Source organism: Apostichopus japonicus, chromosome 5 (assembly GCF_037975245.1).
Source record: "Apostichopus japonicus isolate 1M-3 chromosome 5, ASM3797524v1, whole genome shotgun sequence".
NCBI classification, from domain to species: domain Eukaryota; kingdom Metazoa; phylum Echinodermata; class Holothuroidea; order Aspidochirotida; family Stichopodidae; genus Apostichopus; species Apostichopus japonicus.
This window is the reverse complement of record NC_092565.1, coordinates 16,553,207-16,574,676: the sequence shown is the minus strand read 5'-3', so window position 1 is coordinate 16,574,676 and position 21,470 is coordinate 16,553,207. Positions and strand designations below refer to the sequence as shown.

At 37.7% G+C, this 21,470-nt stretch overlaps 2 protein-coding genes across 5 annotated transcripts in view; both read right to left on the bottom strand.

The window, feature by feature from the left end:
• The window catches only part of LOC139967852 (uncharacterized), a 77,620-nt gene extending 57,166 nt beyond the window's left edge, over positions 1-20,454 (bottom strand). For 3 of the 4 annotated variants that reach the window (XM_071971991.1, XM_071971990.1, XM_071971994.1), the window contains exons 1-9: positions 20,268-20,454; positions 4,843-4,957; positions 4,134-4,205; positions 3,816-3,875; positions 3,081-3,149; positions 2,647-2,718; positions 1,700-1,771; positions 1,293-1,370; positions 86-148 (exon numbers count right to left, since the gene is read on the bottom strand). In XM_071971991.1, coding sequence (XP_071828092.1) covers positions 86-148; positions 1,293-1,370; positions 1,700-1,771; positions 2,647-2,718; positions 3,081-3,149; positions 3,816-3,875; positions 4,134-4,205; positions 4,843-4,957; positions 20,268-20,364 — 698 coding nt within the window. In that variant the 5' untranslated portion in view covers positions 20,365-20,454. The remainder of the gene's footprint in view (positions 1-85; positions 149-1,292; positions 1,371-1,699; positions 1,772-2,646; positions 2,719-3,080; positions 3,150-3,815; positions 3,876-4,133; positions 4,206-4,842; positions 4,958-20,267) is intronic. The other variant, XM_071971993.1, reaches the window with a different exon arrangement.
• Positions 11,078-17,071, bottom strand: LOC139967861 (uncharacterized). Its single transcript, XM_071972010.1, has 3 exons — positions 15,611-17,071; positions 13,113-13,213; positions 11,078-11,866 (listed from the first exon to the last, which is right to left on the bottom strand). Exons 1-3 carry the CDS (start codon positions 15,700-15,702, stop codon positions 11,664-11,666), a joined length of 396 nt encoding a protein of 131 aa, XP_071828111.1. The 5' UTR covers positions 15,703-17,071; the 3' UTR covers positions 11,078-11,663.
• Positions 20,455-21,470: the final 1,016 nt, after the last annotated feature.

Below are 21,470 nucleotides of genomic sequence, written 5' to 3'. Positions count from 1 at the left end.
GGGACTTTCACAGCCATTATACGTTTGGTATACAGGTGATATATCACCAATCAAAATAAAGCTGGCAGATGTCGTGTTTACTTACAAAATAATCAACCCTGTACAATTTCGTAGAAGAGTTGAAGGTAGTTTGTCAGTTGAGATCGACCTAAGTGAAAAACATAATAGCACGTTGGCATAAGGAATCTTTTAATTTACGTAAATCTTTGCTATACCTTATGCACTTATGCACTAGGTAATACTCTGCTTAAAGTTGATAGTCTGCCAAACGTTTCCCCCCCCCAAAAAAAAAACATTTGTGCCCTATGAAGCTACAGAGATGCAGAATGGAAATATGCCAGTAATGGAAATATGCCAATAATGGAAATATGCCAGAGATGAATACAACTCGCGCATTGAGGGTTATAATGGAGGGGCTATGTTTGCTATACAATCGCTAATTAATCATATGGTCTTAGCCTTATCACAATTGTATTTGCTAACCTTGACATTTTGTATTGTATTGTAAACCAGCGTACCTCTGCAGACAACCCGTTTTTATTTTACTATGGTAACCCCTGTACTCTCTACGGGTGCGGGTTTAATAGTGGACATGCGTTTGCGTGAACGTCCGTGGCAGCACTGGGGTAAGGGGGCCGATAGTTGTCAGTAAGTATATTTATACTTTTGTAAAGGTTATTTGGAATCATGAAGAAATCATATCGTTTTTGACATCATGATATCGCTGAGTAACAGTTTTGCGTAAACCGTCTTTTTAATATATTTACATCTACACAGTAAAAAGAGAAAATCGATTTGTAACTATTTCGCTATTGGCTGCGATATTAGCTACGAAAGGCTGCTGATAACAGTTAGATGCAAGAGAATCAATACTTGGTAAGTTAGTTTTCTTATTTATTTCTTACCTTGTTTACATTTGTTTTCAATATTTTTGATATTAACGAGTACCAGTTAAATTGCTTGTTGTAATTAAGCTAACGTGTTACATAATAACGGAGGCTTTAAACCCATGTCATAAAACCAGGAATTGGGATGGTTTTTTAACTGTGTGATCATAATGGTCTGCTAATTGAGGGTTCTATTGACATAATAGAGACAAAAATAATATGGCATCAATATTCCGAAGATAATGTAAAGTACTTACTTGTGCAGGTGTCATATTCTATAACCACTCTGCTTTATATCTATTAGCATACTGTAGCTATATACTTACAATATACTAGCTATATACTTACATATACATATATTGTATACTAGCTATATACTTAGCTATATACTAGCTAGATACTTACAATTCTTCAAGGGTAGAACACACTCTTGATATTGATTCCTCAGAAAGGAAGTAAGGCCCAGCATTCCCTTGCATACTTCTGTCGGGAGCGAAGGTCAAAATTAGTATTTGAAATTTAGATTGAAGTATAGCGCCATATATATATATATATATATATATATATATATATATATATATATATATATATATATATATATATATATATATATATATATATATATATATATATATATATATATATATATGTATATTTCTTTTTTTACATTACACCCTTAAACCAGTATAAAATTTATGAAGCTTGATACTAAAATGTTCGTACACCAGCGGAATGCTTTTATTAGAAATAAACGTTAAGTATGTACCAAAAAAGATGATAACAATATTCTATTGAGTAGCACATGTACGTACAACGTTGTTAAAGAGTCAAGCCCGGCAAAACTGTAGTTCCAAAGTCGTGACAAGTGATTTGCGTCTAAATATCTGTGGAAGTAGAACAAGGGTGTAGGAAAGTACAAACATTCAACGATCCACGTTGGCACTACCCGTCACGAAATTAGTTAACAATATGTTCAAATAAATGATATCATACGTCAGCTTTTTTATTCTTAGATGAGAAAAGGAAACATTACGAATAATTTAAAATCACCTGTTTTTGGCCGCAAGACGCCCGGCACTTGTGCCTCGTTTAACCAATGGGCCTAAATCTAAAGCTTTTTAACATCAAGTTCTCTTGTTTCCTCATGTCAAGTTTTCTCTAAACCATGAGCAAAGCAGTTCAGAAATTCTGTATTCTTTCCAAAGGAACTTGAAAGTAAAGTGTAGTTCTGTTAACATTAAGATTTTATACAGATCATATTTCCATACAGGGTGATATCCTTAGATCGTCGAGGAATTGGCCTCTCTGTCACACATCTGCATAATGATGGTTGCGTCAGCGACTCCAATTTATAATCAACTGGAATTGATTATCGCGTTTACTTTCTTCTTCAGGCTTACTAACAACGATACATTAAAAATATTTTTACCCATCTAAAACAGTTTTTGACCCATGTTAACATTTTTTCATTCATGCTTCTACAACATGCACTTACCGATTTTGAATTTATTTCACAATATTCAAAGACTGTGTTGACCCAATTGGAAGTGTTTTAACTGATTTAACTCACATTGATGGGTAGTCCATGTTTGACCAAAGCTGTTTATCCACTTGAAGTGAATAAATTGTATACATCTCATCGGAACTAGCTGTGAAGCAGAGAGTTGATTGCTCTCTATTCCTTTTGTTTGTTGTTGTTTTTTCTTATGCTTTTAATGTTGCTTTTGGTTAGCTGTAAAAGTAGTGGAATGGGACTTACAATAGTTTTAGTTTGGAACATCCTTGAAAGACATGTTCTGGTATGTTTCTTATTTTATTTCCGATCAGCGATCTAAGGAGACAAAAAACAACAAAGCAGAATAATAATGGATTTATTTGGAAAGGTAGCAACAATCTAACCTTCTGGCTTAAAGTATTGCGCTACGTTACACTTTCTTCAATATCTCATATATTCACATTTCACATATAATATATATATATATATATTTATATATATATATATCTATATATATATATATATATATATATATATTTAATTTGATGATCTACTATGATGAAACAACAGAATGATACACGTTACATCATATGGGCAGATCACGTGGGCAGAGTACATGGACTTACCCGTCTCCAATCATGAGTTGGTTATATTAATTATAAGTTAGATATAGGTTTAGGTATACACTATTGACTTACACAGTTTGTAGCTTATCGCAGTGAATAAAGAAATTGTTCACTTCTTCGAGTTGATTATGTTCAATGTAACTGCAATGAAATAAGAAATAATAATTAATTAAAATAACAAACACGGTTTAATCACAGGTTTATCAAACTGTTTCATTATATTATATTGCTCTTTTCTATAGTTATATATACGTACAGTGTCCGAAATGAAATTCGTAATGTCGGATTCAAATACCAACAACTTTTGTCGATTTTTTTAATTATTTATATTAAATAACCGGAGACTCATAAGGTCCCCGGTTCGAGTCACTCCAAGATTTATGTATGTCGTCCAGTTATAGAGTTGTTGTCAATTGACAATTCAAAATCATGGACGTTAAATATGAATGTAAGGGATTGACTTCGGTCAGCTTGCGGCTTTGATAAGCCAATGAGGCTTCTTCGCGAGTTCCTGCTTGCAGGAGGATCTAAAATACATTCATACATACACATTCATATTTCTAGTGTGGTAGCTGTTTGTCCGAATACTTATATACACGTAAAGATATACAAAGACAGCTATACTTTCTTGCAAAATATAAGAAACTTATGTTTTGCTATACTTTTTTAGTAGAAAACGTAAGAACCACGAATAGTAGCTGGCCAAATTTGAGATTTTACACATTAAAAAAATAATAACTGTATTCTAAAATATTTAGCTATTAATATATTTAATAGTTAGTTGTATTGCAAACGTTTTCTCCTCACAGCGTGTCTAGACTTTTCGGAAGGTGAAATGATCTTCGAATATGATTCTTATTGAATTGTCTGTGAAGGAAAAATAAGTGAAGAACAAGATATTCTTATAAAGTGATATATCAATTGATGTATCATACACAAAATGAAAAATAACAGTATTCTTCTTATAATGAAAGTAATCTATACAAATTAAAGAATTTCAGTTGCAATCATGGTACATATTGAAAGCTAGTGACTCCATTGTACACTGCTATACAAGTTATGTGTGGCCAGAATCTGTATCAGTCATGCTCCTGGAAACCTGAATATAAGAAAGAAAATACTTACAATTGTTTCAGATTGGTAAATCGTTCGAAAAATTCCGTGGGAACACATTCAATTGCATTGCTTGAAAGGTCTCTGTACAGAAAGAAAAATGCATAAACTCGTGAGTAAAAGAACGAAGACGCCTTAAGACACTCGAAATTTGAAATGACTTAAGTAAGATATGGGTTTCTAAGGTCAATTCTAGCACTTTATTCTGCTTGAGCCATGTGAGTGTTGTAGGCAGGATTTCGAAGTTTTTACATATCATTTGATCGTGCACTTCTTTACACAAACTTCCTTCAATATATTTTATCGGAACAAAACAAACATCAGTAGAAATATACAGTTAGGCTGCCTACAAATTACAATGTCGATTACTCCATAATAAACGACAAAAGTTCAATTTGATTGGCTGTTGAGTTGAATAAATTAAAATGCTGGCAATGAAGGTTATGATCATGAGACAATTCTTATTCAAACGCTTATCTTGGCTGAAAAAAATTGCCCTAGAGACGTGGCGGACACTATCATGGGTTATTTTATTCGACGTGTTTATTGGCCAAATCATATAGCCCACCTCCAAAGGTATTACTTTAATTAACACCTTGCTACAGTGGTCCAATCACATGAGGTGAAGCCAAGAAACATTGAACGTACATCCCAGCCTACGGGTGTTATATAGGCCTAGATCTTGTCACATGCTCACGTGTAATTACGTACTCACACTTACATGTAAGGCAAGTCGGATGACAGGTTTCTTGGCAAGGCAACCAAACCTTTATCCGCACAATTAGCTTCACCGTTAGAGCAATTACAGACACCTGTTGGTCCACACGCTGGAACATCTGTATGGATATCAATTCATAAATAGTAACACAGACATCAACTTGAGAAATATGTCGAACAACCAGGCGCGTAGATTCTGCATTGAAAACTATCTAAGCGTAGCGCCACCATAAGTTGGCGGTATGCGTAAAAAATTTTTTTTTTTAAATTGGCTCAAACTGCCTACCAGATCGCTGGAAATGGCACTTCCCATCTAAAAGCTTGAAATTACTAGCGATATCATAAAAAACATTCAAACAAATCTGCTCAGGGGGGGCGGTCGCCCCCTTCGACCCCCCCCCCTTGGCTACGCGCCTGCGAACAACACATTCAGACTTGTAGTACGAGACAACAGTAGTAGTTAAAGTAACTAATTTGCTAGAATACGATTACCAGTATATGGACTCACTATAAAAGCAGCCAAGAATGCATGCAGCATTTGAATCTTGTTAACAAGTATAACAGTCAATTCACGACAAAAGCTTCTAAACCCTGTGTAAAGATAGTATATTATCTTAGTTGAGAGGCTGCTATGAATGTTAACGTTATAGTAAAAAGTAAAAACAAGAAAAAGCTGCATAGCGACCTTTATATAAAGTTGATCCAACATGGATTGATATCGTATTATTCGTGAAGTCATTCTGCATAATATACAAGAAAATTAGCGATGAAGACAATTATTCAAGCCGGATTGTTGCAAAAGTAATAAACCCTAACATTGTAGCAACAAGCGTGAGAACAAATACCCACATTGGGAAAGGCATTAAAGTACACACACTTTGAGAAACGTTACTGATCAGGCGCGTATCCAGGATTTTCTAACCCGGGGGGCGCGAATTACTATCTAAGCGGAGCGCCACCATCGGTTGGCGCGGAGCGTACAAGAAAATTTCTGGTTTTGATACCCCCCAGATCACCGGAAATGGCACTTCTCGGGCTTGAAAATGAGCAACCAGATGTACACTTTTGCCTGAGAACCAAGTATTTCCCAAAAGTTTTTTCCCCCATCCATAACCTTTTGAAGATTTTCACCAGTCACATCATGTTCGACCTCATTGCATGTCCTATGGATCATTGCCTTTGTAGGTGATTCTACGTCACGGCCCACAATATCCGAAAGCCAAACTTTTCAAGGTTTTAAGCCCATTATTTGTTGAGAATTTGAAAATTCACATTTCTCGTGAATAAAATCACTTCAAAACATACCCATAATGTTGCACAAAATTCAATCTATGGACAACCAATATAGAAAAAATCTCCTTGAACCCCTAAAAGACAGGTCAAAATTGCACGAGTAGAGGAAAAGTATGATGAAGAATGTTTGTCAGGAAATTTTTTGAAAATTCAGACACAGTTAATTTATTGGTGTAGAAATATTAAAACCTCTTATAAATGGCTATTATAAAACTTGGTTGAAGGAAATGAAAAATAGCAGATATTTCCGATATCAGGTATATCGAAACCGAACACCACACACATAGGCGTAGGTCCCGTAGGAGTGCCCCCCCCCCCCCCCCCGCAACCAAATTTTTCCCATTTTCTTCGGGCACCTACTTAAAGAAAAATAAATAGCAATGAATAGCTTAAAAATGATCTCCTTGGTAATTAAAATAAAGTTGTAAGCTTGACCGACATTACTACTGTAAAAGAGAGTTTTGACATAAATGGATCTGTATGCTTTTTCTCCATCTACATAAGACATTTGGTTGTTTACATTAGCATCCGGCGGTATACTGTGTAACTTTCACGGACCGTAAGGTACACGATGCCATGCAATGTAATGACCGATGCTTGCTTATATGATATTGGCATCGATGTATTGAGCGCGCGCTTTGCGCGCGAAAAATGTTGGCCTTTTTTTTCGTTACAGGCCCCAAATCAAATTGGGCTCCTACGCCTTTGACTATACACATAGACAGTTTTTGAGACTGTTCATCGTGGAACATGCATTTCAATGCTCACTGATACGATGTTATATCTGCTCTTTGCTTTACAAACTCGAACAGGCGTGTAGCGAGTAATTGCCAAGGGAGGGGCGAAGCCGGTAGGCAAACTATCTAAGCGAAGCGCCACCATGAGTTGGCGCGAAGCGTACAATAAAAATTTTGGCCGAAAATGCCTCCCAGATCGCTGGAAATGACACTTCTCAGGCCTTGTAAGTTGCATCTAAGCATTGTCTATTTTGAAATTACTAGCGATGTCATAAAGAAAATTTGCTCGGGGGGGGGGCGGTCGCCCCTTCCCGAAATGCGTCATGTTCCCCGACGACTCGGTCGAGTTCAATATCAGCCACAGTTGGTTCCATATTGCACAATCGTACAATTGTTTAAGGCGTCCATACACACACGCGCGTTATGTTAGACCATATATAGTATTTATATAGATACATTAGTGAGAGAGGAAATATGGAAACGTCAAAAATGGAGTTGTCGGTGTAAGGGGTAGGGTGAGGCGCACACCCGCTCCGTAATCCTTGATCTGTCACTGGCTACCCTGTGTATATAATAGGGATCATCGCTTTAACTATGACTGTTCCTCTTTCTCTTCCCGAGGTCTTGGCTATCTTCTACTCCCTCCTTTTCTCATTTTTCTCTCTTTTTCTTTTTCTTTTCCCTTCCTTCCTCTCCTCCTTTTCTTTTTCCCCCCTCCTTTTCCCTTTTTCTTCTCTTTTTTTCTCTCTTCTTTTCCTTACCCGGGGGGCGCCCTCCCCCAACGCCCCCCCCCGGATACGCACCTGACTGATAAAGTCAGCCTCGACAGTGCTTGGTCTGTAAAGCATATGAAGTAACCTGCAGGGTTGAATAGTGGTACAAATGTCTCAGTTGTTATCATAGACTGAGATATTCGCCCTCGTTAGGCTGACAAAGGTTTTAGCTGCAGCAAAGCAACTTGACATGTAGTGTGAGGAGGGCTGCTATGGCGGGCCATCAGTCTTAAATCGTGGGGAATCGACGTATACCGATTTAAATCGACATATACCAATTTCCTTCGACTTAAACCAGTTTCCAGCAGCTTAAAATTGACTTCTACCGATTTAAATCGACTTATTCCAGTTTAATAAATTGGTATATGTCGATTTAAATCGGTGTATGTCGATTCCTGCACGGTTTGAGACTGATGGCTTGCCATATCATGTGATGCCGACCGTACTATTCGGGTTCAAGGGAAAGTAACAGGTTCAGATACAAAAGACAAAGCGTGATAAAGTCAAATGGGAAGTGCAAAAGCGGGGAAAAGACCCCACATTGAAAGAAGTATAGAATTAATGAACATGGTACAAGAAGCAACAACAATCTCAATCTAGACAAAGTACGCAATACTGCCTTTTAGAGAACACGTTTCCATATAAGGAAGTCCGTTTTCAGGAAGTTCAAGTTTATGAGATCAACACGTACTTTTTGTGAGTTCAAGTATAGCAGTTACATTTGACACGGCTATACACCATGCATTCACGGTACTGTACTTAGTCACGCTGGGTACGTGTCGCAATGAAAGTTGAGGTGATATATTAAGCTACTATATACATATACTTTTGGAGTAGGTTTTTATTTTAATCAAACATATTTCATGTCAGTCATGGAATGTTCCACCATTTGTACGTGGAGAGCCGATGTAGAGCATTCATTAGCAAAACTACACAGAGTCCCATACGAAGCGAATCAGAAGTGGATCATATATGGATATGATACTCTTGGAGTTTCAATCGCCCGTAGCTTTCAACAAATGACACAGCATGCAAACTCACACTGGAAGCAATGTATGATACAGCGCGGGTATAGACGATGCCATAATAACAACATTGTGGATAAAAACAATTGCTGATAAAGTTATTGTATTATCTGGAAAGTTATCAAGCTTTATGCAGGATAATAAGCTGTAAATCATGAAACATTTACAAAAAATAAAATGCAATTATGTTATATATCAACATTTAATGTTAACGTCTCAAGACATGTTCCTTCTTTTCTACAACGAACATTAAGTGCTAAGAAATGTTCTTATTAACCCAGCCCATACAGTATATCCATCGTCAAAATAGCTACAAACACTGCAACACAGACTTGCCAAACAGACCTGTTGTAAAAATGAAATCTTAAAGGTGGGATCGCTCGTAATTTCCTCGTAAATTCTGTCCTTCACACCACCCGATTCAAAAATAATATCAATACTACCCTCTACCGGTTCGTCGCTGTTGTCTCGTAATTTCTCAGCAATCCCGTATTTACGGCTAGTAAGCAATAAACGGGTTCGGTTACTTGAACGGTGGCCTTGGCGAAATTCCTGCATAGTTTCTTGTCTGTGGCAGTACAGGGAGTTGTTATGGAACAACTCCCTGGTCAGTAGTATGCGGTATTACGCCGCGTTTTCGTGTGTGTTGTGTGATACAAAACTCTGTGCTTTGTTTTACGTTCAGAACTTTTCACAACTAATGGGCTGTACAGTATAGGTTACGGTCGAGCTTTGCATCAGGCGTAATAGTTTGACCAGGGAGCTGCTACTCTAGCAGTTCCTTGCTTTTACTCTTTTAGGCCTACATGGTGAGCAGTCGAAGTCAAGAAACAGCTCAAGAAACTAATAGTTATGAACTTTATGTCTGATTCACGCTGACTGGTGTCACAAAAAGACAAACGCGAATGAGTGAAAAAATTGACTGAAGTGATTACAAAATTGGGTATCAAACGTAAAGTCAAGTCCGTCATGTGTGAACAATTGGTATTTCAGCCAATTTAGGTATTAATTATACATAGACAGTCACAGCTTACATTGTATTTTATAAATAAATTTTAGTTATATATCAGGAGGGTAAGACAAAGCATTTTATGTCATATACCATATATAGATAAATATGTATATTTGATTATTTTTGGACTCCTGGCAACGGGCCCTTTAGGCGATCACAGAGCACTTGCCCTAGCTGCACCCCGTCCTCCTAATCGGTGCACGTAAACCCTGTCCTTGCACCCCTAACCCCTTTGACCCGAATTAAAAAATAACGAAACTTGAACGGAAAAGGGAAGGAAAATACGTTGCCATAAGGGGCGGCTCCACCCTCTATAGAAAGGACTGGCAAAAAGGGAATAAGTACATGAACAATAAACTAATAGTTATTTCCATTGAAAAGTGTCTCGCTGAGCATCGGCCGTCAAAGCCAAAAACTTTTTTTTCTAAATTACGTCAGTGTATTGCTTTCCAGCGTACTGTACTCCCAGAATTGACTATCCTGCTTCTTGTTCCGAACGGCTCCCAACGAAATGCCAAAAAGTCGGCAACGGGGTTGGGGTGGGTTACCCAGCTCCACCATGGGGCACCTCATCTCGACTGACTCGAATTACAACTCGAAACTTTAACTGAAATTGGATTGAATTTAAAAAATATATACTAGCTGTCTGCATGGATCATACTTATCTATACTATTGTGTGACCATATAGGCGTACAGGCTCTATATAGTCAACCAGGAGAGACTGGGGGGAAGCTTTTTTTCTTGCCACAGAAAATTAAACATTGCCCGGAAGTTCCTAGCACGATTAATTCATTTCAAACTTCGACGGCAATGAAGGACAAAGAGAACCATATAGGCCTATGCCTGACTATAAGATCATTGAACCATCACGAACAACTCCGAATAATCTTCCATTTGCCGATTCATTACACTGGGAAAAAGGGGTGGGGGTGGGGCTTTCCATTTGATCCGCAAGTATATTGAACGGTCACCACAACAAGGGTGTATAGCTTGGGACTAGCACGGGGAGACTTGTCAACCTTGTGAACTTTTTTGGGGGTGAGACGCGGGGGGGGGGGGAGTCGGCAAACTAAAACATACAGGGTAAACAGAGGGGAGGAAAGAGGTCAAAAAAGAAAGAGTGAAAGACATATGAAGGGATGGAGGAAGAAAGTAAAAAAAATGTGGAGATGGAGGCTAGGGTAGAGATAGATATGATATGAAAGTACAGAGAAAAAAAACCAAGAGCAGAAAAATGGATATCACTGGGATACTGTCAAATACACAAGAAGAATATACAATCTAATTACTGGAATTAAATAATGCACAACAAAAATACAGCTTTATGACATCAACAAATCAAAGGGGAAGGATATAATGTTTCAAGGATGCTGGAAAATAAGACACAACAGAAGATGATTATGGTTTCTGATCTATTAGGCTTCTTCTCTCTACTGCTACCAGGATGTAAGAGACCACAGGGACTCGCACAACTCTTTAAGTTGTGATGACCTCTGACCCTTACTATGCCTAACTGTTATCTTGCCAGGAAATAAATACACCAGTGCATGAGAGGAGGTGAGAGACAGGACTGATTGATCGTGTCGATAGGGGTACAAGTGATTCAAGAAGACAGATGTAAAGATTAGCATCGTTTGGACACTTCAAATGGGACCCCCTCCCCACCCACCACACCCTCCCCCACGTTCAAATCATATCCCCTCCTGGCAACGGAAATGAACACCAGTATAAATAAACCGATACAGATATTTATACACGCTGTGCGTGTAGGTCTATATACAATATAAAGCTGGCCATTCTTGGATTGTTACTCCTTGATTGAATTTCCCCAACCTTGCCCACCTTGACTTAGAGGGTGGCCAAGCTCCTGATTCATAGTCATAGCTACTATCGAACAAAATGGACGAAAGCAATTTATCTCAATCTGGTGATGCAGATGTATCATTAGCTGCTAATCCAACGTTTGTGAATGTCGCACAACCTCTCAACAAAAGTCTGGGAAAAGTGCTTGCCCCTGCCATATGTATGATCTCTTTTGTTCAGGATCATGTAAATGTGGCAATGTGTATTCGTATAGTCTGAGGTTTCTCTCCCATGCTGCTCCATATCTAATCCTACTGGTGACATTGGACAGAACATTGGCAGATGGCTTCTTGAGAGGTGTTGAAGTAACTGGATCAGGAGTATCTGTAGAGATTACATAAAACAAGAGTTACTAGATTGCAAGTATCCTGCTATAGCTTCTATGGCTGTGACCAGTGGCATAGGAAGGTACTTTTGAATGGGGGGGGGGGGCTGAAGACTGATGGCCGACCTGGGAGAGGGGTCTAAGGGGAGGGGGTGCCCCCTCCCCCTTTGGAATTTTTTGCATTTCCAGGTAGCTTTAGATGCAATTTGGTGCAATATAGTACACTTCAACACCCACTCCATTTTGTAAACTTAATTTTGTATTTTCACCAGGCCTTAGATGCAATTTGGCGCTCCAAATGAGATTTTTTTTCTCATTTGGAAATGAAAAAGGGGTTTTCTGACTTGCGAAGCGGGGGGGGGCGCAATGATACTCCTGCCCCTCCACATTTTTCACGGGGGGGCTGGCACCCCCCCCCCCCAGCCCCCCGGTTCCTACGCCCTTGGCTGTGACTAAAAATATACCTTTTGTTTAGAACTTATCACACTTATGCAGCACTGGAAACTGATATTTCAATTTAAATGGTGTCATTGAGTTTAGAGGACATTGAAGTTACAAGTATGTTGGTGAAACCAAGACCACCCTCAAGAAGCAGTTCTAGTCACAAGTCAATACCATGAAAGGAGACTCCAGTAGGGGAACACTTTCAGCTCCCCAATCATACCATTAAAGACATGTCCCAACAGGTAACTAAATTCGTAGACTAACCATCTCAGACACAGTACACCACAGCAGAGATAGAGAGAGTGGACGGAGTGCCCTAGCACCATTCAACTGAATGGGCTCAATATACAGGAAGGACATGACTAACTTTATCCTGCTCCATCTCTGTATTCTGCTATAGTTTATTCGCCCTCTCTCCTTACTTAATCCTCGCTTTGTACTCCACAGTTTATCTAAATACCTCTGCTTTCACTGACTCCTTTTGTTCAATACACCATTAACTTCTTTCTTTGTGTTCACCATGTCCTCTCTGTTCCAGGCTCTATTGTGTCTCTTGAATTTACTCTTACTAGTCAGTTTGCCTCTAAAGAAGATCCTGATAATATCAGGCCCACTTACTTTTATAAATTCTCATACACATGTATGCTTTTTAGTGGATGAGCAATATGCTACCATCTTTTTCTTTTCTTTGCAATTTAATGAGAATGAAATTGTATTATTTTTCTGATCACATCAGATCAGATAAGATTATCACTGCTCTTCCAGTCTGTAATTCATGCAAGGATAAACATATAAATTTACCTTCTCCTTTCTGAGTGTCAACTGATCTTTCTGTGGTGACAGCTGCTGAGAATGCCTCTGTTTGACTTTCAGCATCTTTCCGGAAAAGATGCATTTGAAACCTATACGATGAAACAAAAAAAATTGTCTGTAAATCATATAACTGAAATAGTAATTTTACTGTACACCCCAAGCTTAATTGTATGCGTAATGAATCTGGTAATGACCAAATCATTACAAACATACATGTTTTTATCATACCTACCCAAGAATAAATATGAAAGAGAATAGTAACAAACAAACACTTAGGCAGATTTCAATAATAACATATTGTTAACCCACATTGATTTAAACCCAGATAAGGATGAGATATTCTTTCATACTCTTCTTCAACATATCCATAAACCGCAGTACCTTTCAAGAATTGTAAGGATAATTTTGTATTGCCCAACTGCTTGCCCAACAACTTGAGCTCACATGTCAATGTAAAATTTACTATGTAAACTTCCTGTCTTAGTGAACTGATTGGTTTCATATCGCTAAAAGATGTCCAGTCTTTTGATCAAAGTTTGAAGTTTACCTACTGTGTAAACTTCCTGTTTATGTGAGCAGTTGGTTTCATGAGTGAGAATTGAAATGCTAGCTTACTCCATGACATAAGCCCACCATTGTGAAAACTTCCTGTTTACATGAATAGCTTGATTTCAGACTACCATTAATTTAACGCTAGATTACTCTCCACAAGAGATAGTTTCGGCCACCAAATTTAATAGATATTATAATTTTTGAACACTAAACATCAGATCATTCACAAGAAGCTGAACAAAAACAAGCATAGTACTGACTATATAAAAAATATGATAACTTAGCACAGCATCATAAAGTATGAGCATCAGGCCTACACAAAAAAAAACTGGTACTTTCTTACCTCCAGGCATGGCTATATAAAGGTTTATATAGGTATAGCTATATGTACTAATATGGTCCCTCAATTTGTGAGGCTAATTTACCTAATTTCTTGCATAGCAGTTGGGTTCCTTCAAAAATCCCAAACACAGAAATGTACACATGATTGCTGGAATATTGGACAGACAGTCAGTAGATAACAGTATAACACCCTGTTGCCCAAATGAACCATTAAAACTTGATTGCATATATGCTGGCTGTGGCTGACCTTAGAAAAACCTAAGGTCTAGTTGCATACGCAGCGGTGTGAAAACATGTGAATCAGTTAGTAGTGATTTTAAATTATTTATGTAGATGCATTATTTTTATAGGAAAAATTGCAGGTCCATGTGGTTGTACTTGTACAGCACAGTAGGCCTTCCTCACTGGTGTATATTACAAAATTAGGGAATACAGTTACTATGAACACTAAATTCAGATACTTATTACTAATACTATATAGGCCTTAGTCCTATGTTATATGCCTAGTTAATTATGACTGGGCATAGGTGAGGCTTTTCTTTCAAATGCTCATTCACAAGAATTATTCCTCAAACAAGGAGAGCTGATAACAATTTAGAACCTGGAGGGGGTGGGGATGAACAGATCATCTAGGCCTAGTGGTTAGAAAATATATTTCCATCAATTTGTTGAGGCAAAAAACAGTTTTCTTTTTGGTGATGAGAAGGCCCAGCTTTCCATGGCATAAATATGAGGAGTGAAACTAAAGACCCCAGTCCCTGTCAGTCTTCTTTAGGAAGGATATTTTAATTTTTAACTGTATACAGTACAAAATGGCTATTCTTACAACTAGTCGTAAGAATAATTTCCGACTACGCATGGGCAGTTGCTATTTTTATGATTAGGAGTACTAACTTTACGACGAGGAGTAACAATAACTTCCGGTTAGGGTTAGCATTGAGGTTTAGGGTAATGTTTAGGGTTAGGGTTAGCCCTACTACATGCGCAGTTGCTTTATTTACTTTACTGCACTTGAATTTGCCTTTGTCGTAAGAATAGTTTATAAATAATTGTTACAACTAGTCGTACGAATAGCCACAGCCTATACAGTATCCTCATGACAAGCATTCACAAACAGTGATGATGATGACTCAGTAATACAACTTACTGCTATTTTGTGCTAGGATAAGTATGATAAGGTTAGCATACGCTAGGTCCATTGGAAAAATATTGAATGATAGGCCTAGTTACAAAGCCTAGGCTCATCAAATCATGTATGTTACAAATACAATAGCATAGACACTGCGAAGTTCGAACACCTAAGCCTTAAAATACCCCAAAAACTGTCTTCATTTTATTGACAAATATGTACGTACATACTTGCGCACGGGTCATTTTGGAGAGGAAATAACTGTAGCTTCCTAGTTTTTAGTGATCATATTGGCTTTCGCTTGTAGGTTATCATGGTGAAATCGTGTATTTCTTAGGGGTGTCCGAACTTTGCAGTTTTCTGTACTTCGCAATACTGACAGTTACCTAGGACAATATTGTCCTAGGTAACTATGTACTAGTATTACCCTATACAGTTTTAGCCTAGCTTAGCAAATCATTACCTTTTTGTGTGATCCTGAAGCAAATGTTTTGCGAAATCTGCGTTGCTAACAGAAGTCAAATCGTGGACATGTTTGTAGAGTTCTTTCTCCATTTGCCAGTTTACGTACTGTAGGAACGTAGAAGATAGATCTTCGTGGCATCTCTTCGTCGCTGTTGTTCCTTTGCACTGCTGTTTTTGTCAGGTCCATGCAACAATGGCTTTCCTCCACTTGAACCTACGCTCGTTCCAGGATAAGGTCGTTTTCTTTCGCCCGATTCTCCTTGCCCTGATCCCTTTTCCATGATTGTCACTATACTCTAGTCTAATCGAATGTATTTGCACGAAAATCGTACAGTATTCTTTACTCAAAAGGCACACAAACAACAAACTATCGCGTACGAAAATCCTTTACGGTAAACAGTACAATAATCTGAAATGCTGTGTTATAACATTATGTGTGCATGGGTACGGGCTTGTTACGAATACGCTTGCCTGTGCTATTCACTGATCTAAATTTGCCACCGAGGTCACGTGAGTTTTCGGGGTCCCAGTAAACCTCGCTGAAACCTCGAAAATGCCAGCGCCCTCGAAAAAAAGTCTACGAGCGATATCGCCTTTAAAGAATAATGGAAATATATATCTGGCAAGCTTTGAGAAATGTACAATCAATGGGGAATACGTGACACTGTTGGGCTACATCTATCTTACAGGTACTTGATACAGATATCAATAACGATATCGATATCGCAAATTAACTTCTTTTTACATCTGTAGCAAACAAATTTGCGACAAGCCAGAATTCACAGGAAAACAAAAGTATGGAAACGTTAAAGCAATATGTATTGTCAGAGATTTCAAATGGATTTCTGTTAAATATTCCTAAAGTTATCACATGAATTTGTTATTAGGTATCTACAGCATCTTGATAATTCAAAAGCTACGGGTACCGATAAAATCAGCGCTTACATGTTACAAAAAAATGCGCAACTTATATGATTTCCCGGCGTCAAGATGGACGGTGGCCAAAGTGATACCTACCTACGACAATGGGTCGAAACTAGACGTGTGGAATTATAGACCAATATCAGTGATAACCGTAGTTTCAAAAAGACCTTGGACAAAAATGTACACGGACAGGGGGGTAGGAAGCTTCCAAAAAGTGTGGGAGCACAACATCAGAGGGGCACTTCCTCATTCCACAACCACCACTCGTTATACTATAAACTGATACACACCGGCCATATCACTTAAATATATATGATGTGTTAGTATGCTATCAATACTATTTATTGAGATTGTTTATTGTTAACCGTGCTACAACAAGATATGGGATGCTATTTTAGAAATAGCATGTACAGACTAAAAATAAATTATTAAAATAAAATATTAAAATAACAAAGGCTTAAGAAATCCAAAAGACAGTTCTTCATCAAATGGGCACATTTTATTTGCCAGTAAGGCACATTTGCTATTTTGGAAAAAAGTGGGGGGAACGTGCCCCCAGTGCCCCCCCCCCCCCTCCAACACCACTGTACATGGATCTCTTCATGAAAAGGTTGAACAGTTTAATTTACCAAGAGTAGCACAATCTGGATTCATGGCAAAGCAATCGTGTGAGACAGCATTATTAGTTATTGATAGACGGTTGGATGTCTAAAAAGGACTTTTGGTAAGTCAATGCTAATAGATTTAAGTAGGCGTTTGATTAAGTCAACCTTGCTACTACATTGTTACAAAAACTATAGCAATGCTCCAAAGATTGTTTTGAACGGTTAAAGTCTTACCTGTGTGATATAATTCAAAGCGTCTTTGTTATAATGGGGTTCATTCAACCTGCATGACCATACAAAGCGGTGTGCCACTGCAGGGATCTATTGTTGGTCCATTACCGTTTATTACTCTATATTAATCACTTTGATTTATGTCGATCACACTGCATCGCTGATATGTATGGAGACGATACAACTTTTCCATGTTAGTGGGGAAAACCATAACGGATTTATCTCATAAATTAAATGAAGATATACGAATATATATATATATATAGATGTAGTAATAATATGATGGTAATAAATATAGATGAAACTAAATGCTGTAGTCTTTTCAAGACAAAGGTAACGTACATTAACAAATACTGACCTTCTTAGTGCATATGAATGTAAATCAACTTGCAAATGTAAAATGTGAAAGGCTCTGGGGTGTCAGGATAGATATGAACTATCCTGGCAAGACCAAATAGATTATGTGTGTAAGACTGTCAGCACCAGGATAGATATGAACCTATCCTGGCAAGACCAAATAGATTATGTGTGTAAGACCGTCAGCACTAGGATAGATATGAACCTATCCTGAAAAGACCAAATAGATTATGTGTGTAAGACTGTCAGCACCAGGATAGATATGAACCTATCCTGGCAAGACCAACTAGATTATGTGTGTAAGACCATCAGCACCAGGATAGATATGAACCTATCCTGGCAAGACCAAACAGATTATGTGTGTAAGACTGTCAGCACCAGGATAGATATGAAGCTATCCTGACACGACCAAATAGATTATGTATATAAGACCGTCAGCATCAGGATAGATATTAACCTATCCTGACAAGACCAAGTAGATACATATATATAAGACCGTCAGCATCAGGATAGATATGAACCTATCCTGGCAAGACCAAATAGATTATGTATATAAGACCGTCAGCACCAGGATAGATATGAACCTATCCTGACAAGACCAAATAGATTTGTGTAAAACTGTCAGCACCAGGATAGATATGGACCTATCCTGGCAAGACCAAATAGATTATGTATATAAGACCGTCAGCACCAGGATAGATATATGAACCTATCCTGACAAGACCAAAATGATTTGTGTAAAACCGTCTGCACCAGGATAGATATGAACCTATCCTGGCAAGACCTAATAGATTATGTGTGTAAGACCGTCAGCATCAGGATAGATATTAACCTATCCTGACAAGACCAAATAGATTATGTATGTAAGACCGTCAGCATCAGGATATGTATGAACCTTTCCTGCATGGCCAGACCAAATAGATTATGTGTGTAAGACCGTCAGCATCGGGATAGGAATGAACCTATCCTGACAAAGACCAAATAGATTATGTTTGTAAGACCGTCAGCACCAGGATAGATATGAACCTATCCTGACAAGACCAAATAGATTATGTATGTAAGACCGTCAGCACCAGGATAGATATGAACCTATCCTGGCAAGACCAAATAGATTATGTATATAAGACCGTCAGCATCAGGATAGATATGAACCTATCCTGACAAGACCAAATAGATTTGTGTAAAACCGTCAGCACCAGGATAGATATGAACCTATCCTGGCAAGACCAAATAGATTGTGTGTGTAAGACCGTCAGCATCAGGATAGATTTGAAACTATCCTGACAAGACCAAATAGTTTATGTATATAAGACCGTCAGCATCAGGATAGTATGAAACTATCCTGGCAAGAAGAAATAGATTATGTGTGTAAGACTGTCAGCACCAGGTTGGCCTTCTAATGAAGCAATATACTCGTGTGCCAACTTGAGTTTTATATTATAATGGATACACTCTTCCGTACCTCGATTACTGCAATCTTGTATCGGGATCATGTAATCAGGGATATATTAATACGATAACTAAGCTGCAAAAAGAGTGCTGCTATAATTACCTTAAGCGTAATTTATTTCGCAAGATAATGTGACCTTTTTAATGTTCTTTTGATGTACATTCAATATATGAACGGTTAATTATTGTATTTTAATCTTTTAATCTCCTAACGGATTAGCACCCAATTATATGAATGAGATGTATACCGCCATTTGAAATGGCCACAATTATGCTCTACGGTCTGTGACGTCAAGAGGACCGAAATACATTAGAAAAGAGTTTCATGTATTGCTGCAAAAGAATTGAATGAGTTGCCTCCATTTGACAGAAATGCACACAAATTTAGCAGTTTTAAAGATTTGTGAAAGAAATTGTATATTTATGTTAATTTATGCAAATATTCTACAGATCTTACAATTTTTGAAATTCTTAAGTTTATGATATTTAGCTTTGTAACATCTAACCTATTTTATATGTATATGTTTTTCATTGGGGATCAATTTATCCGTTATCTATCTATTAAATTAGTTTTATGTTCAGTTTACATGTTGGTGCTTACATTCAGAGTTTTAAATTGGGCATGTTTTTTTTCGTTTACATTTAGTATATCTATCTTTTATCTATATCTTTTTACATCTTGGTTTTTTTTTTACATTCAGACTTATTATCGCATTTTACACCAATATGTTTTGAATAACTTTATTTAATAGGTCCTCGTGGAAGATAAATCTCGACAAACCGAGTAACCCTCTGTGGCAAAATAAAGTTGAAATGAATGAATAAATAAATAAATAAACAACATGTGGAATACTCCATTTAAAAACTGCTTAGTACAAGTGACCAGTGGCATAAAACAACGGATGACAGCGTATAAAATGTCGGTAAAAACTTAAAAGTATAGCTTTTTTCGTCTTTATTTCTTTGTTATATCTCATTATAGAAAGAAATTGCCCGTCGCACTTGTCTCCCCACCCCGATACCATTCCACGATTTAGTGGTTTAGCTACATGTTTAAAATCAGAGAGAGCATTATTAAATACATCTTACCTGCGAGCGGGCAGTCATTCTTGATAGCAGTTACTGGATTAACTGCCTGCATGGACCCTAATAAAAGAAAGTAACACCAAATGGGTAACGGTTCCATCACTAAACCGCCAATTCGTGTGCACGGAGGGACTTGTCGTGTGACAAAAATCGGTTCTACCGTTCTTATTTATATGCTTCTTTCCAACGGTGTCTGTGGTAGCGTGATTATAAACACAATACAAAAAAGAGGAACTAATTAATTTATACAAGCTTTGTCACAGTTGATTCTTGCAATTTGTATGGTGGTGCACGGTCGGGTTAAATTATTCAACATTTCGCAACTGACGACTAAATAGATTACGTATGTAAGACAGCAATAGGATATATATGAACCAGTCCTGGCCAGATTACATAGATTTTGTATTCGTATTTTGTGTTTTTAGATCCTCCTGCAAGCAGGAACTCGCGAAGCCGCCATCATTGGCTTATCAAAGCCGCAAGCTGACCGAAGTCAGTCTCTTAGATTCATATTTTGACGTCCATGATTATGAATTGTAAACAACTCTGTAACTGGACGACATACATTAATCTTGAAGTGACTCGAACTCGGGACCTTATTATTGAAAGGCACCGACGTTAACCACTGAGCTAACACTCCCTGATTATGATGTGTGTAACACCGTCAGTTTCAGGATAGATATGAACCTATCCTGTCAAGACCAAATAGATGATGTGTGTAATATCCTAAGCACCAGGATAGATATGAACCTATCCTGGCAAGACCAAATAGATTATGTCTGTAAGACCGTCAGCACCAGTATAGACATGAACCTATCCTGGCAAGACCAAATAGATTATGTGTGTAACACCGTCTGCACCAGGATAGGTTCATACCTATCCTGGCAAGACCAAATAGATTATATATGTAAGACCGTCAGCACCAGGATAGGTATGAACCTATCCTGGCAAGACCAAATAGATTATGTGTGTAAGCTTCATACTAGATGCAAGTGGATGAATATCTTGCCAAATTTACAATTATCCCGTTACTACTTTACCACACTGCTTTGTATTGAATTTTGAAAATAAATACAATCCATTGCCCTTTTCTCTTATTCATCGTACTTGTTCAGGAGTTCCAAGCCTATATGGGAGTTTTATTTCAATTTTTATCAATTGCTAACTTCCTGTTTATACTATTTTGCACTCTGTTATACTTTGTTG